Consider the following 17,775-nt stretch of genomic DNA (forward strand, 5'->3'; position numbering starts at 1 on the left):
TCTCTGGAAGCCCATTGGATCCATTAAGTAGTGGGGGCGGACCATCCTAATTGGTCCTACCTCCCGGCAGAGGGGAAAGGTCGCGGAGAAGTCCAGTTGGACCAGGAAGTGATCTGACCATGGCACTTCTTTTGTTTCACTTTTACTTAATGTCAGATCACTAACATCCATAGAGGTGAATACCAGGTCTAAGGCATGTCCGCGGCTATGAGTTGGGCCAAACTTATTCAGGGACAGCCCCATGGAGGCCATGCTTTCCACGAAGTCCCGAGCGGCCCCTTGTAAGGTCGTGTCGGCATGGATATTAAAGTCCCCCAAGACAACCAAGCTAGGTGTCTCCAGGAGCACATCCGCCACGACCTGAAGCAGCTCGGACAGGGAATCCTTGGTGCAGCGGGGAGGTCGGTACACCAAAAGGAATCCTGTACTGCCCCTATTGCCCAACTTCCAGAACATGCACTCAGAAAACTCGGTCTTCCCAATAGGACGCCTGGTGCAAACTAATGACTTCCTAAAAATCACTGCAACCCCCCCTCCCCGCCCAGATGGCCTGGGTTGCTGTGCGTAAGAGAAACCTGGTGGGCAAGCAGCGGCAAGGACAGGCCCATCTGCTTCATCCAACCAAGTCTCTGTTACACATGCCAGGTCAAATCCTCCATCCACAATCAAGTCGTGGATGGCAGTAGTTTTGTTCATCATTGACCTGGCATTACACAGCAACACTTTCAGGTCATGTGGGTATCCCTTGTTGATTCCAGTATCCGTCCGGTCAGGACCAGACCCGGAGGCAGGGATAGTCCTCAAACAACGACTAAGCCTGCCTCCTCGGTAATGACATGGTCTGGTTTTAGCGTGACTCCTCCTCCTGCCCATGATCACTGAGATCGGGTGTACTAGTGCATCCCCCCCTGTGGAACATGCCCCAGCCATTCTGTTGGCTGAGGCCCACTCCTAGGCAGCTCTGATCCCACCCCTTAAAACAAAACAAAACTATACAACAACCAATAAAACAAAAACAGAACAATTATACTAAAATTAATCCCCAACAAAATATCCACCCCACCCAGCCACCCCCCCCCCAACAACCCCAAAGGAGAAAAAAAAAGGAGGAGAAAAAGCTCTATATTTGTGGTAATAAGCCACATTTGTATGTAACACTAAACAATGGTTGACTGCTCCACTCTGTTAAGGATCCTGGCTTAACATGAACAAGTCAAATGAACTCTGGATTAAACCAACTGTGGTTAGTTAAAGAAGTCAGCTTCATAACCCATGGTTCGAAGTTGCCTTGTTTAAATTGACCACAGGTTGTTTTTTTTACTCACAGCATTTGGTTCATACTTAATGCTAAACTAGCATCCTTTGAAAAGGAAGTTGAATCCTTCTAGCTGCCTAGCAAAGCAAGGGAGAAGTGTGTGATTTGCTCAGGTTTCTTCTAGCATGTGCAAAAAGCAGCGAGCCTATGACTAAACAAGCAAACCAGCCCTTAGTGGCTTATTTTTTTATGGCTTTCTTGATAACGTAATCGGATGTCAGATATGCTAGCTTTAGACAAGTAATCCATTTTGCAACAAAGAGGGACTTTGTATTCATTATATATTCATAAACCTTTAGTATATCCTGACACTCCATTTGGTCACAAATTGGAATCATTCCCCCCCCCCCCCGGCTCAAGGACTGAAAGTTAAATGAATATTCTGATTATAATACCTCGTGTTTTTTGTTACAGCACAGTAAAAGAAATATTATTGGATACTTTGAACACAAAGACTCTGATAATTACAAGACTTTCGAAAGAGTAGCAAATATTTTGCATGATGACTGTGTCTTCCTTGCTGCATTTGGGTAAGATTTTGTTGTTGATGTTGTTTTAAAAAAATACAATGATATATTTGGGTAGCTCAAATACTACTGTATTAAATGCAGAAGAGCAGCATTATTACACTGAGACCACACATCAATGAGTACATGATTCCATAAGATATATTTCTCTAGCATCCCCCCAGAAATCCTGCTGACAGGAATCTTAAAAACTAGGGACACTCGCTTCCAAAATCTGAATTTGAAGGTATTATCTCCTCAAAGAAGCTACTCCGTGCCCCGTTTTTGTAATCTCATACTCTGCTGGGGGGGGGGGGGGCGACTGTCTGGCTTGGTTTGCAGTAGAGACTGGGATACTAACTGTAAATCTGCTCCTTGCCCTGTATTTTGTAAGTGTACTTAACCTTGAGTGTACTTAACCTTAATAAGAAGATAAATTGTAACTACCTGTCTTAGGTCTGTTTCCAAACCAGAACGGTTTAGTGGGGACAACGTGATCTATAAGCCACCTGGGGTGAGTTTAAATATTTTTCTATCCCTTATCCTTATATTTTATGAAGTAGCTAGCCCAAATCTTGTAGTCCTCATATTAGATTTGGTGCTTCCTGCCAATCGGAGCATATTAAAGTTGTAGTTTTCTAGTGAATTAAGCTAGAGGTTTTTTGTTTTTTGTTTACCACCTGATTGTGGAGATGCCCAAGATTGAAACAGGGAATTAATATCTACTCACCCAACAATATGAACATAGATACGACACCAAATATATGGTAGGCACCTCTGGTAATGGTGTTCCACAAGTTGCTTGCAACACACCTATTCATCCACACATTACTGAGCACTAGTTTTTAGTTCTAGCTCCATTGTAAATTTTATGGTAATGGTGTTTGTTTAGTATTTTACTGCTTTATTGTGCTAGTTTTTGATCCTACAAACTGCTTTGTTTTGATTGGAAGCTGTTGTATAAATGTTTAGATAAAGGAGATAAATAGATCTAAGTTATTGATTGTCTAGGTGCTTTAGAAATCTAACAGTTGAAACTTCCAAAGAGGAAGATTGTGTTGTGATTCTGGAATTTCTCAGTAAAAAAGAAAGCTTGGATGTGTGACAAACCTTTGGCATATTAGCTACAAGCTCCACATTTTGAAGCCATTTTAAAAAACAAATCTGACTCCTTAAATTTAACAAAAGATATAACCATTTTCTTCCTTATGGATTTGAAACTTTGATGTAGCATTTCAGAACTAGTGTACACCTCCATAGTTGCCTTGGGCAGGGTGAGGGTGTCCCTTGGAATAGAATGTCATTAAAAATACATACATTTTTAATTCTATAGAGAGTTAGAAAATCTTAGTAGTAAACACTGTATTATTGGTCATGGTACTATTGATGGTCCAGATCAGTCATCTATGTCTGGCACCTTTTTAAAGAGCCAAGCTTTCCCAAGTCTCAAAGATGCTTTTGAAAACAGCATCCTATTGAGAACTTGCCCCGTCTAGGTGTTCTCTCCATATGCTATTACAGTATCATGCTGTGCCTTCCCATGCCCTCTGCTTGATGGCATTGGCGGCGGCTGGCAAGCAGGGTGTGAAGAACCTTGCAACATGCTGCTGCCTAGACTCTATGGCAGGGGTAGAAGGAGCTTGCTACAGGGTGCTGTGCTCTATGGCATCTCCATCACAGAACATTACAATATGTGTATTTTAACAGTGCACAATGTTCTTGTTTTCCCCCTACTGATGATTTGACAAAACCACAATCTCCTTTTAACAGGAAAATGCTCCAGATATGGTTTACTTGGGCTCCATGACCAATTTTGATTTGGCTTATGCATGGACTCAAGATAAATGTGTTCCACTTGTTCGGGAAATTACATTTGAGAATGGAGAGGTAAGGAGTGTCTGATTCTTCAATCTTTCTAGGTTTTTAAGTGAGAAACTGTGATAAACATGTTTGGGTCTCAAAAAAAACCACTTGTCAAATGCTCTCCATTTACTTTATGATATCATGTTTTTAGCTATAAATTCCCAAAGTCTGATATATTCTTAAGTTAGAGCAAATGCTGTTTGCACAGAATGATGGCTTGTATTTGAATAGTATAGTGGTACCTCTGGTTAAGTATTTAATTGTATATACTGCATACCCTACCCATAGGAGTTTTTTAAAAAATTGGGCTCACAAAACTTTTTAGTTCAGTCAACAAACATAACGAAATGCAGCTGGCACTGGGCGGCACACCACAGGGGCTGGCACTTGCCACGGGGTCTGCAGCGTGCCCAAGCCACCCGTCTCTTCTGGGAGTGACATGGTGGCTTGCGCGCCTGCAGACTCCGCGCTGCCTAAAACGGCAGTGAGGGACCTGCGTCTGCCCTCTGCCTCTCCCTCAGCCACCCTACAGCTGAGGGGGAGGCAGCGGAGCAGCTTCTTGCAGTCCCCCCCCTGCCCCCATGGGTGGCTCACCCCGCCCCTGGCTGCAGGATGCACGCACCACCCCAGCACCCAAGCGGCTAGCTCCACCGCTGTGGTTATGCAGATTTTTGTTGTGGGCCATTCCGTGAAAAATGAGCCTGATAAGAATGCTAGATGAGCGCTGGACTTTGGTGAGGAAGATTCCAAACGTGCAGTCTAACCATTTTTTTAAAAGCTAAAGACAAAAGAAGTTTATTTTATGGACCTTCTTTTCAAAAGTCCACCCACGTAGTCTTCACAGAAGTGTTCAAGTTAAATGTTTTCTGATGATTGTCCCACCCGTGACAGCATATTTTCCTTAATTTTGTATCGTTAAATTTCTTAAATTTAATTGCATAGTTGTAACCAATAAACATTGATTTAAACAGATATGCTGAGTTTATCATTGATTCACCTCCCAACTCACAGAGTTTTTCCATAAATCAAACTTATCTCAAGCTCCATGTCCTTTATTTGTCCCACCCATGACAACACTTTTAACATTTAATAAAATTGTCAAAAATATCCATAAAAATGATAAAAGATTAGTAAAATGTTCAGTATCTTATTATGAACATAGTTTAGATTTTGGTCGTTAATTTTTATGTATATTTACGTTGTTGCACATGTGTGAATACCAAAAAACATGGTCCAAGTGTCCCACCTGTGACAATGGAATGGCCCTTGTGTTTTCTTGGTTGCAGCATAAGTAAATGTGTTAGTGTGATGGTCTAGTGTAAGAGTGTACAGGAATTGAGGAGAAAAACGAGCTGTTAGGTACAGGTGTTGTGCCCTCCCCCATTTATTTGTGTCGACTCATGCACGACTATGCTCGGAAATAAATAAATGAATCAGTTGGCTGCTCCTACCTACTGCCAGGATCCCCACTCCCTGTGCTGTGGAGCACGTGTCCACACAAACACATCAGCCCAGCCCCAGCTGCAGCATCATACTCAAGGTGTGAGCAGGCAGGCAGTGTCGCCACACCTCATATCTGCTTGCCCATGTGCCGCACAAGCTGCACATCCCTGCCTAGGCCACTGCTGCCAATGCCAGGCCGCTGAGCCTCAGACAATAGAGATAGGCAGGAAGAGGGGACCAGAGAACATAATTTGAGCTATATATACTGTAAAATTATGCCCAACGAAGCTGAACAAAGCAACACAGAGCTCATTGGTTTATTGGGTGGCTGGTAGGCGCTCATCCCATGTGCTGTTGTCCTGCTGGAGTGGAAGGAACACCTGGAATAATTTAGGACTGAGGTGGTTAGAATGCAGATCAGGGAGAGCACCTGAATCCAGCTTGAGGCCAAAACCTTATTTCCCTTACCCCCATATGGATTACTTTTTCAAGCAGTTCACACCTATCCTGAGTTTGGTAAATCAGTCGGTAAAAAGCAACCTGACATATCAGCCAATGTGTGCTTTTTGCTGTCTCCTGGGGTTTTGAACCAGTTGCTCAACATTGCTTGAACCAGTTGCTCATGAAAATGTTCAGCCTTTTTTTTTGTTTTGGAGACTGTTGCCATGTTAAAACAAATATTGATTTGGAGTGTTACAGGCTCATCTGAATAGTTAATTATGTTTTGTACCTTGAAAGCTCTGTCCACTCTAATTTGAATACTCCTTTACATAATATGCCAAGAGTTGATAAACATGGAAGTCCTGCAGATTCAGCTGAAAATGTAAGGAAAAAGTGGTAGAAAACGGAAATCACTCTTTGCCAATTCTTCTCTCTCCACATAGGAATTGACAGAAGAGGGCCTTCCTTTTCTTATACTCTTTCATATGAAAGATGACACAGAAAGTCTAGAGAAGTTCCAGCAGGAAGTTGCACGGCAGTTAATAAGTGAAAAGGGTAGGTGTGTGTTGTTGCCTTGCACTTTGCATTTAATTCAGTTTGTGTGTGTTGCCTTTGAATCCAGAAAACAATATTAATTGGCAAATCAGAATTTAAATTTTTTCCCTGTGGGTTCAAGAGATCCTCTAGAACGGGACCGGGACCATGTCACCCTCCAGATGTTGTTGGACGACAGCTCCCATCATTCCTGACCATTGGCTATGCTGACTGAGGTTGTTGGAGTCCAACAGCATCTGGAGGGCCAAAGGCTCTCCAGCCTTGTCCTACATCCCATCTCATCATGGCAGGTTTATGTTACAATCACTCAAGTTAGTAGACTACAACTTCCACAAATACGGGTTAAGGGTCTATAAGGTCATAAAGACAAAAGAAGAGCCTTTCTGGATCATACCAAAGTCTCATCCGTGGCCAACCAGATGCCCATGGGAAACCCAGAAGCAAGATCCAAGTCCAGAGTACCATTGCAGGACATAACATTTTCCTGTGCAGCATCCTCTGCAAAATTTGCAGCTCACATATGTGATTAGGGTTATGTCCTCAGCAGCATAGAGCTGTTCTCTGCATTTTTGAGAATGGGCTTGGGGAGCTTTAAAATTCATGCCTAATGCACAGAGCACCTGTAATGTTCTGCTGTTGGTGGTAGCTGACTTGCTAGGGTTTGAGTCAAACTGGGGATGTGGGGAATGGAGCTACTTTACTGTATTTTAATATTTGTTGGAAGCTGCCCAGAGTAGCTGGGGAGACCCAGCCAGATGGACGGGGCACAAATAATAAATTATTTATTATTATTATTATTATTATTATTATTACTACTACTACTACTACTACTACTTTAAGCAGCACCTGAGGCTGCAAAACAGGTGTGTGTGTGAAGGTGTTGAAAAGTGGTGGAAGCTGATGAAGTGGGACATGGAATGAGCCTACTGATATCACTGCAGGGTGATATCCAACTCACACTTGGAATAGATCAAATCAATGGACTTCAGTTTCTTAAGTCCATTGATTTCACTTGGCCAACTCTGAATCTGATTAACACCGGATTCACAGTCTGGATTACACAGTCTAAATTCACAGACCTTTTTTTTGAAGGGAAAAAAAACACAGTAACTGAGCTTGAAATGGAGGAGGTAAGGAAAAGGCTAGAAAGAAAGCAATTGAAAAATGTTTCTGAAGATTCCTTGCTTAGGCTAAGGAAAGATCACATATAGAGAGAAATCTATATTAGGGAACATTTTTTCACCATGCTTCATCCCAAATTGAGAATGGAGTTGCATGGGACATGTGCAATTGTTTCTACAACTGATTGCAAAAAAATGGCTGTTTAAACATCCTTTGCAGACACTTCCATGGCTTCCCAGTGCATGTATGCAAGTATAATATGAATGTATGCAGTAGTTTCATGTTGATTATCTACAGACACTTTATATGGTTTCTGCTTATGTAGAAAATTCATCACCTTTGTGGTGGCGTTAAATGGATGTTATAAAAAGACTTATTTTATAATTGGTCTGATGTGGATGTCACGTGGAAATATCTCTACCAGTCATTATCTAAAGACCTATTAAGTATACTGTTGTTTGTTGCGACTTACATTTTTTTTAAAACAAACTAAAGTTTGCTTCTGAATTTCAAGGTACGATAAACTTTTTACACGCTGATTGTGACAAGTTCAGACATCCACTCCTCCACATTCAGAAGACTCCAGCAGACTGTCCTGTCATTGCTATTGACAGTTTTAGGCACATGTATGTCTTCCCAGACTTCAGTGATGTGGCGTGAGTAGATTATTTCTTTTCTCTTGGTTGTCCAGCCTTGAAAAGAGGGGGGAGGGCTCGTGTGGGGAGAAGGAGAGGGTGGACAACCCATGCCTTTTTCATACTATGTAGCAGCGTGTAAAAAGAAATGCTTCCCCCAGTCCCACCAGCCACTCTGGGTTTGGATGTATTAGAACAACACAAAATGCAATCAGCATTCAAGGCCCCTCTTACCCAATACAATAATTAAATGCTAAAATGTGCTGGATTTTAGAGAGCCCCCTGTGGGTGTTCACACAGCTATCATGCATGCCTTGCACGGGGGGGGGGGCATTTCCCCCTCCCTGCTGTATTTTTTCTGCACTGCTGGATTCTGCTCCACCTGGTCCCCCTGTGTTGCGGCTTTGGGCAACATACAGTGCTACAATAGGAAGGAGGGGGCTTTGGATTCTGGGAAAAAATGGACCTTTGGATTCCGACTATTTTTGAAAGGAAAAGAAAATGGATTGTTCTAGAAGGAGCGCATGGTAGATTCTCAAAGTAGCATAGGCAGGGAGTTGATGGTCAGATGCTTTTGAACAGGGTTCAGCAACCTTTTTCAGCCATGGGTGGGCCAGACTATATTTTGAAAAAAATAATGAACAAATTCCTATGCCCCACAAATAACCCAGAGATGCATTTTAAATAAAAGCACACATTCTACTCATGTAAAAACATGCTGATTCCTGGACCGTCCGCAGGCCGGATTGAGAAGGCGATTGGGCCGCATCTGGCCCCTGGACCTTAGGTTGCCTACCCCTGCTTTTTTTTTTTCAAAAAATTTATTAAAGTTTTCAAAAAAGAAAATTCAAAAAAGAAAATTAAAAAATATACAACATATGACAACAAACAACTACAAACAATACAAAATACATAAGAAAAAAGAGGAAAAGGGAAAAAAAGAAAAAAAATACCCCTGCCTACCCCTGCTTTTGAAGAAGAAAACAAATATAAATAACTGGAGGGATAAGTCCCAGAGGGGGCCTCTCACAGTGATGCCGTTATCCAAATCTATGGTGCAACCACAGTTGGAGCACTGTGTACAATTCTAGTTGCCTCACCTCAAAAAGGACATTGTTGTTGGAAAAGGATCAGAAAAGGGTGGCGAAGACGATCAAAGGGATAGAGCAATTCCCCCACGAAGAAAGGTTGCTGTGTTTGGGCTTTCTTATTTTAGAGACAAGACATAGCATGATAGAAATGTATAAAAAGTATGCACGGCATAGAGAAAGCGGCTAGAGAAAAGTTACCCCTTTCCGATAACACGAGAACTCGCAGTGAAGCTGAATGTGGAAAGATTTGGTACAGGTAAAAGAAGGGACTTTGCTCCCCCAGGAGACAGTGATTTAAAAGAGGATTAGGCAAATTCATGGAGTAGGAGAGAGCTACCAATGGCTACTGTAAGCTAGGATGCCTGTGCTCTGCCTTTACTACCGTTGAGGCAGCAATGCTTCCAAATACCAGTTCCAAATACAGGAGCAGAGAAATGCTTGTGTGCTCATGTTCTGCTCCTTGGGTGTGCACTGTGAGAACAGGACGCTGGACTGCATGGGCCATTGGCCTGTTCCAGAAGGCTAGTCTTACGTTCTTCTAAAATCTCACCCTCTGACTTGAACCATGATGGGGCGCCCCCTCCCCCATGGACCAACAGGCTGCAATTCATCCGCAGGACCAGGAGCAATTGAAGTAGAGGGTTGTTAAGCCCTGCCCTTATCTTGTATATTGTCATGATAGAGACAAATGTTTTGAGCCTCCTGGTTTGGGCTCTCTTCATATTGCAGTGTTATACTACTGTGTTTCCTAGATTTCTGTATTTAGCACTTAACATACTACTGGCTTAAGCCCCTAATCTTCAGAGTTCTGATGCTGGCAACGTACAGAACACTGGTTGCTGTATTCAAGCAGCCTTTGGTATGGGGAAACAGTAGATGATCTCTGAAGAAATTTAAACTGATACGCCATCAGTGTTCATCTCTGGTGTCTATGCAATTACTCAAGCACCGGAGAAGCTTTCAAAGGCATTTTTGTCAATACAGCTACCTGACAGTCATTTGTATTTGTGAACTGTGCATTTGGCACCTGCTGTTCTCTGCTGTATTGTAGTAAGCAGGGGGCTGAAGGGAACATACAATGAAGTTATTGGGCTGGCCAGCTCTGTGGGAATTAATGAAGAATAAATGCTTGCTGTGTCCTCAGGAGCAAGGAAGAAAAAAGAGCTTTTGGAGTAGCTTGCCCCAGGCCCTAGTCTAGCTCTCAACCCTGTATTATTGACTTTAAAAAAAAACCTTGGACGTATGAAATATAATCATACATTTTTTTATTTTAGATTTTGTTTAGGATTTTGTTATTTTCGAATGCAGTTTTTGTGTGAAAGGCTAAATGATTTTTTCAAAGGGACAGAATGATTGTCATTTGTAAGTCCACCCTAAATGCAAGCCTCCCATCCTTTTTATTAGCATAGAAAATACAGATTACATAGGCAAATAGGAAAAAGAATAAAGTGAGACTGGGAAAGGAAAATTAGATTGCTAGAAAAAGGAGGGAAAGCTGGATGATGGACCAAAAGTAGAACAGGTACAAACCAGCAATACTGCAGTGCTCATGAATTCCATATGAACTTGCTTAGTACTTGTACTCAGTTTCTGATGCCATCCTCTTTGCCAGCATTTAAACATGCTCTTAGAACTATTTTTTTAAATCCAGAAGGCTATTGTATTGTATTGTATTGTGAGCAGCCTTAGGTTTGATTATATCATAGAAAGGCAGAGTGCATCTTCCCACACCGCAGAACAAAGGTGTCGTGAGCATTCTGGATTTTGTTCAACTTCATCATTTTTATTTGTATGGATTTTTTTGTTTTTGTTTCAGTACTCCAGGTAAACTCAAGCAATTTGTACTAGATTTGCACTCTGGGAAACTGCACAGGGAATTTCACCATGGCCCAGATCCAACTGATGTAGCACCTGGTCAGGTAAGAGCAAGCACTTTAGTCCTGCCCTGCTAGGCGAGGTCTGAAATTGGCAGTATTAAAGCAAGCATGAGCATTCTGTTCTCCATGGGAAGACTGTGTGGTTCAGAAGGAATTATTTGCCATATGCGAAAAGAAAATCTTGATATTTACCACATCAAAATTGAACTTAAATTTATATATTGAATATACTGTAAGTAATTGTCATTAAAACCTAGTAATTTTTAATCCTGTACACACACACTATTTATTTAAACTACTCTTTCTTCCTAAGGGGATCAGAGAAACTGTAAAACAATATAAACATACAACAGTCAACGCTCAGTCTCCCCAAAATACATAGGAAGGCTCAAAAAGCCTTGTTAGAGTTTTCACTGCCCTAAGCACATAAAAAATCCCCCATGGAGACAGTTCCAGAAGCAGTGAGCCACCACAGAGAAGGCCCTCACACGTAGTCACCTTGTGAAAGGGATTCTCTTAATATCATTGGGTCCAACAGGATTTTTTAATAGATTGATCTACCATCTGCTTGAGGCTCCTGATAGTATTCTTCTCTGCTGAAGAGTGGCATTAGCACTGCAGCAACTCACAGAGCCACTCCCTGTGTGTCAGCTTTGGCCAGGGCGAGTAAAGGTCTAGGGCAGGGGTGTGCAACAGGTTGATCTACTGGTCGATCGTGGGGGTTCCATGGTAGATCGTGGTCAAACCCCCCCCCCCCAATAATAATAAAATTAAAATAAAAAAGTTCAACAACTTTGACTTCCTAAGAAAAGCTCAACAAGTGTGGGCAGGAGAGATGAGCTTTCTGTGAAATGGGTGCTCTGTTGGAGCAGAGAACTTGGGGGTTCAAAAGAGTGGTGTTGATTTTTGGAGTTCAGACTCCACCTCTGCCTTGTGCTCATTTTGCTGAGCAAGTTGTGTTTGTTTCAATCTTGCCAGTTTCCCTTTTGTGAAATGGGTATGCTACTGATGGCAACCATTCTGTGACAGTGCCCATGACATCATCAAATTTTCAAATGGGCCCCAAATGGTTAGTGACTCCTAGTCCATATCTTCTTTATAGCATATCTGTGATTTTGTTCTTTCCAGCCACTTCAAGACATAGTAAGCAGCCCACCTGAAAGTTCATTCCAGAAACTAGCACCCAGTGGACATAGATACACCTTATTGCGGGAAAAAGATGAACTCTGAAAGCTCGAAACCATCTCATAAGCCTTTCAAAACAGCAGCCGTGACTCCTGTGGGGTGGAAATAGGAAACCTATATTTTCATAAATTCTCTGTGTTTTTATTTTTAAACTTTTTTTTTCTTTGCTCCCTGCAGTTTGTAAATACGTAAGTGTCATTTTGGACAGCATCTTTCCAAAGTTCTTATTTCATCAAATTGTTAAGTAAAACTTTTTTAAAAATCCAAATGAAGGTGTTGACATGGCCAGCAACATGCTGTTAACTTGCACTATCCCATTAACAGGACTTCTAGGTTTCCTTTGGTGTAATCGGACCGCCTTATCCTTTACTTCCACATGAACATCATTTTGTTAATTTGTTTATTGATGGGCTATTCTGGATACTTGGGAGGGAAATAAATTACAATTTTACATAATTTGTGTTGTGGTTCCTTACTGTGTGTGTGTGTGTGTGTGTGTGTGTGTGTGTGTGTGTGTGTTAAAGGAGTGGGAAGAGAATGGAGAAACATTCAGCGGCCCTCTTACAAACTCAGCCTTCCTGGTTTTTTAGTTGTATCATGAGGTAGAGGGAAGCCACTGTGATAGAGATGCTGGAAAAAAAAGAAATCAGCTATGGGATAACTGCTTTAAAATTAAAAAACAAAACAAAAACAGAAAGAAGTATTAAACTATTCCAGATCTTCTGACACTAAGCCAGAGAAAGAAAGAACTTGCCTGGGTGCTGCTTACTGTTAGCATATCAATATTTTCGTACCATTATTTTAATCTGGTAACTTTTCTGTAAACCGCCCTGTGGTCCTCATGTGAAGGATGGCATATCAATTTAATACTGGTTTATAAAAAGCATAATGCCTGAACCTGTTCCACAACTACTACTTTCATGACAATCAGTTTCAGTACAATTTGTTTGATAGCTGCCTTTTAAAATCTAATTTCCATAGCAATAGTTTTAATTGCTATCCAGATTGATTGGTAGACGTGACTGAACAGTTTGGAATTTCACACATTCAGAAAAAGATTGTGACAGGTCTTTTCTAGGGTACAGTGTGAGGTGTGGAAGAACATACAGTTCAAGTGGTCTCCAACATAAAAAATGCTCTGCATAGAAAGCTAGTACACTAGGGAAGAGTTTTCACTAGAACCTGTCTTTCTGACATGCTACCTTCCCATCCACAGGGACGTTTTGCTATGGGTGGGTTGTTGAGTAATCCTCAGATGCATCTTAAAGTAGTACAGTCTGAAGGACTTCACTGCTACCATTAATAGTTTTGGAAGAGTCTATCACCTTGAGGTCCATAGAATTATAGAATTGGTAGAGTTGGAAGGGACCATGGGGATCATCTCAGTCCAACTCCCTGCAATGCAGGAATCTTTTACCCAAAGTGGGGCTCAATCCTATAACCCTGAGATTAAGAGCCTCAGGCTCTGCTGACTTGAGTGGAAAGGCAGCATGTAGACTGTTGCTCACCACTACAGTATCTGAAATACAAATGAACAATTCAATTAAAGGATTTTGGAGGAACTCAAAAATTAGTTAATATTAAGGTAGCTGTACTGTGGTACAGATGGAGAAAAGACAGCTTGAGACATGGATCAATGTGTGATGATGTTTCAGACTCGATGGCTTCCTCACATAGAGGCAATGTATCTGTGAACATGTATCACTTCTTGGGTTGGGGGGGGTGATACATTAATGCAGCCCCAAACAGTGTAAGGGGGGGGGGGGAGCTTGTGTAAAGACGCAGTGGGTGGAGGCACTGGTTGCAAAACTTGGCTTTGTGCAAAGTCAGCCTTACATTTGACTCACATTTCAAGCAACCTATCACATCTTTAAACAATGGCAGATCTAATTGAAAATTGAGAGTAAATATGGGGTCACCTGCCTGTGCTTACAGTAAATTGTAGAAGCTACTGTTAAACAATGGTAGAATCACGCTAAAGGGATTCTTGTTTGTAGTGGTGGTTTTTCATATGTGCACAACCTTTGGCAAGCAACTATACCAGATCAGGCAAAACACCCAACATTCTTACCAACTTCTGCTTGTTCAGATGAAAGGCTTAACTTCCCAGCATCCTCTTTCCCACAGTGGCTAACTGAGTGCCTCTGAGACCAGCCCCCCCCCCCCGAAACAAAAGCAGGACATGAGCACAGTAGCCCTCTCTTTCCTTGCTAATCTTGCCACAATTCAGAGACCTACTGCCTCTGATCATGGATGCAGGATAGAGTCATCATGAGTTGAGTAGAAACCTTGATAGCCTTGTTAATATGAGCCAGTTTGATCTCATTTTCTCTTGAGAAAATAGCCTACAAGTATTAAAGTAAAATGGCCTTTCCATCCATTAATTTGCCACATACTCTTATAAGGCCCTCTAAGTTGGTAGCAAATACCATAGTTTAACTATGTACTGTGTGCAGCAGTACTTTTGTCTGTCCTAAATCTCCCACCTTTTAGCTTCATTGGATTGCTCCCAGGCTTGCCAAAGCCCAAAGATCATCTGGAGGAATGGTAAGAACTTTGTTTAGTCAGGCTTATAATTATTTTAGGGTGATTTAATTATTCCTTTAAGCATCCTTTTAAAAGAAGGGATGGTGGAAAAAGAAGTCTAGGCCATCTGCCTTGGTTAGAAGCAGATTAACAGTGGCTTCTTTCACTGCTTTGTTAAACCACATTTCTTAGTCAACCCTAATTGCATTGTCAGACATGCCCCAACCATTCTATGAAGATTGGTTGTATTATAAGTTTAGTGATGCAAAGAGATGCTGCCTGTCTATTATGGTTGGTTTTGCCCCAGGTAGTGAGCATTAGTACTACAAAGTAACCTGGACACTTGGACACGTCAATCCCTGGCCTTAAATCAACCGGCCTTACGGAGCGCACTTGGAGCACAATCCAGCCACAGTTAAGCACTTTAAGATCTCATTGATTTTAATAGCGCGTGCTTAACTCTAGCACTGAAATCAATGGAGCGCCCATGTGCTTGCCTCCCTCTGACTAGAAATGAATTAAGGACTGCCCAAATGGCAAAGTGCCTCCTAGATCAATATCCACTGTAAGAGTTTTCCTAGATGTTTCATCCAGAGGAAATTACCGAAGAAATTGTTTCCATACCTTTACCTGACTCTGAAGCCCATAATAATGTATTTTGCTCCATAATCAAGTGAAGACAACAAACACAGGAAGCTCAACTATTTCCTTCCAAAGTGAATGTTTCAGCAGTTTCTACACAATTTATGTATTCCCTCAAATATGTGGGAGTTGGTTGCATATATTTATGGAACATATGGTGACCTCTCTATCATTAATTGTCTAATTAGAGTGCTCCTCTCTATTTTTTAAATGGGAAAGGCTGTGTAGATTGGGCATTGTACAGCATACTGTACAGTCATTGTGTAACATGAAGCTTTGTGTGACAAAGTGATCTGTGTTGTGCAAATTGTGTTGCTCTTCCTTTGCCTGCCTCCAGCTGGCTGCCTGAGCAACGACTATGACTTCAAAGAGGCTGGTTATTCAGCTCTTTAGGAAATAAATGCTTCTAGGTAGGATCACTTACCTTACACTGATAAATTGCAAAAACAAACAAAACAAGATCCACACTTCCTTCTTTAAAAAAACACCATTGTTTTAATTTTATAAAATGTTTAAAACAAATTAGTTTTACTGTCATTTAGAAATACCACACTGATTAAAATGTGCCAACCAGAAGAGTTTTGTGCTCAGTTCAGTAAGTTGCATATAATATATGGTCACCAAACTCCTTGGGGACAGAAGCAAGTGTCATCACCAACCAGTTAGGGAAAGGTAAAGGTACCCCTGACCGTTGGGTCCAGTCGCAGACGACTCTGGGGTTGTGCGCTCATCTCGCTTTATAGGCCGAGGTTATGTATAGGCTCAGTTATGTGGCCAGCATGACTAAGCAGCTTCTGGCGAACCAGAGCAGCACACGGAAACGCCATTTACCTTTCCACCGGAGTGGTACTTATCTACTTACTTGCACTTTTTAGCGTGCTTTCGAACTGCTAGGTTGGCAGGAGCTGGGACCGAGCAACGGGAGCTCACCCCATTGCAGGGATTACAATGATAGTTACAATGATGTAAAGGCCAGCCTTTAGTTTCCCAGTGTTAAAAGTTGGTTTTTATTCAATCCTTCATTGTGTTTAGGTTACGTAATTTCCCAGAAAACTCAATAACGATAGAGATAAAATGGACATGTATGTATGAATTAAAGCCTAAACAGTGACATATCTGGCATGTGACTCTTGCTGGTATCTCCCCGTAGAGAAGCTTAGGAGAACCAATGACAAGTGTAACACAATGAGATATTTGGGCACCAGGCCTCTTGCACTCCTAAAATAGTAATATTACAGGAATATGTTGGCAGCTCTTAATTTTCTCCATGGAAATACTTTGTGAAAATTAAATACTGATCCATGCATTAAAATGAGGTGATTAGGTAGTACTGCCTCTCCTTTATTACTCACCATTAAAGGTAAACGTAAAAAGGTAAAGGACCCCTGGGTGTTTAAGTCCAGACAAAGGCGAATAGGGGGTGCGGTGCTCATCTCGCTTTCAGGCAGAGGGAGCCGGCGTTTGTCAGCTTTCCGGGTCATGTGGCCAGCATGATTAAACGGTTTCTGGCGCAACGGGACACCATGACGGAAACCAGAGTGCACAGAAACTCTGTTTACCTTTACCTCACCATTACTCTGCTGAAAAGTGTCGTTCTTTGTTTGTTTGTTTTTAGAATACCTTTGGGTATAGGGCGGTATAGAAATAAAATAGATAAAATAATAATAATAATTTGTCTCCATTCAATAGCACCTTTCAGGGCTACCCAATCTGCTTCCCAAACAGGAAGAGCCCTAAGGCTCATGTCCAACTTAAGTGCCAGGGATTGTGGTAATGTAGCAGGTTGGGAAATGTAATTGGGTAAAAACTGTGAAGCTTTCTCTTGGATCTTCCATTTGGGGCAGCTGGTGGAGAGTTCCTTGATGATTCTTTGTTCTCTTTTTCCGCATTGGTTTTAGACCTGTGAAGCAGCTGCAGTTCTTGGCACTTTGAAACCTGCAAGAAGTCCAAATGGGGCACCTCACTATTCTACCAATAAGTGCACCTGCCGCAGGCAGAGCTGCCAGCTTGTATTTTGCAGCCTATAAGGGGGAAATCCTGCTAAAAGCAGGCACCTGTAGCAATGCACCTCCCACATGGGGCTTGAAAATATTCCCCAGATAATTGGTGCCTGCATAAGCCTTACGGATTAGTGAGTTACACACACAGTGTGAGAGAAGGAGGGGAGGCAGAGTCACAGTTAAGAGCGTATACAGTGGCGCTTCAGGTTACAGGCGCGCTAACCCAGAAATAGTACCTCAGATTAAGAACTTTGCTTCAGGATAAGAACCAGAAATTGTGCTCCGGCGGCACGGTGGCAGCGGGAGGCCCCATTAGCTAAAGTGGTACCTCAGGTTAAGAACCGTTTCAGGTTAAGAACGGACCTCCGGAACAAATTAAGTTCTTAACCTGAGGTACCACTGTACTAGTACCTGTCCAAATTTTGATAACCTGGTGCACATAGTGGGATAGCAAGGGCCATTAAAAAGCCAAAGCTGTGGCAAATTTACATGGAAAGAAATTTTAAATAAAATGGCACTTGTAAATAAAATACAGTACTGTACTTTACATAAGGTAAATTGCCTTTGTTTTAAT

The 17,775-nt window shown here is 41.8% G+C and overlaps 1 protein-coding gene across 1 annotated transcript in view; it reads left to right on the forward strand.

Moving 5' to 3' along the window:
• Positions 1-12,489, forward strand: part of ERP44 (endoplasmic reticulum protein 44) — a 38,338-nt gene extending 25,849 nt beyond the window's left edge. Inside the window, exons 6-12 of the mRNA XM_033169346.1 lie at positions 1,730-1,845; positions 2,278-2,335; positions 3,592-3,708; positions 6,012-6,123; positions 7,760-7,901; positions 10,788-10,890; positions 11,977-12,489. Of these exons, the coding sequence (XP_033025237.1) occupies positions 1,730-1,845; positions 2,278-2,335; positions 3,592-3,708; positions 6,012-6,123; positions 7,760-7,901; positions 10,788-10,890; positions 11,977-12,078 (750 nt within the window). The 3' untranslated portion in view covers positions 12,079-12,489. The remainder of the gene's footprint in view (positions 1-1,729; positions 1,846-2,277; positions 2,336-3,591; positions 3,709-6,011; positions 6,124-7,759; positions 7,902-10,787; positions 10,891-11,976) is intronic.
• The last annotated feature ends 5,286 nt before the right edge of the window (positions 12,490-17,775 follow it).

This window comes from Lacerta agilis, chromosome 14 (genome assembly GCF_009819535.1).
Source record: "Lacerta agilis isolate rLacAgi1 chromosome 14, rLacAgi1.pri, whole genome shotgun sequence".
Classification (NCBI taxonomy): domain Eukaryota; kingdom Metazoa; phylum Chordata; class Lepidosauria; order Squamata; family Lacertidae; genus Lacerta; species Lacerta agilis.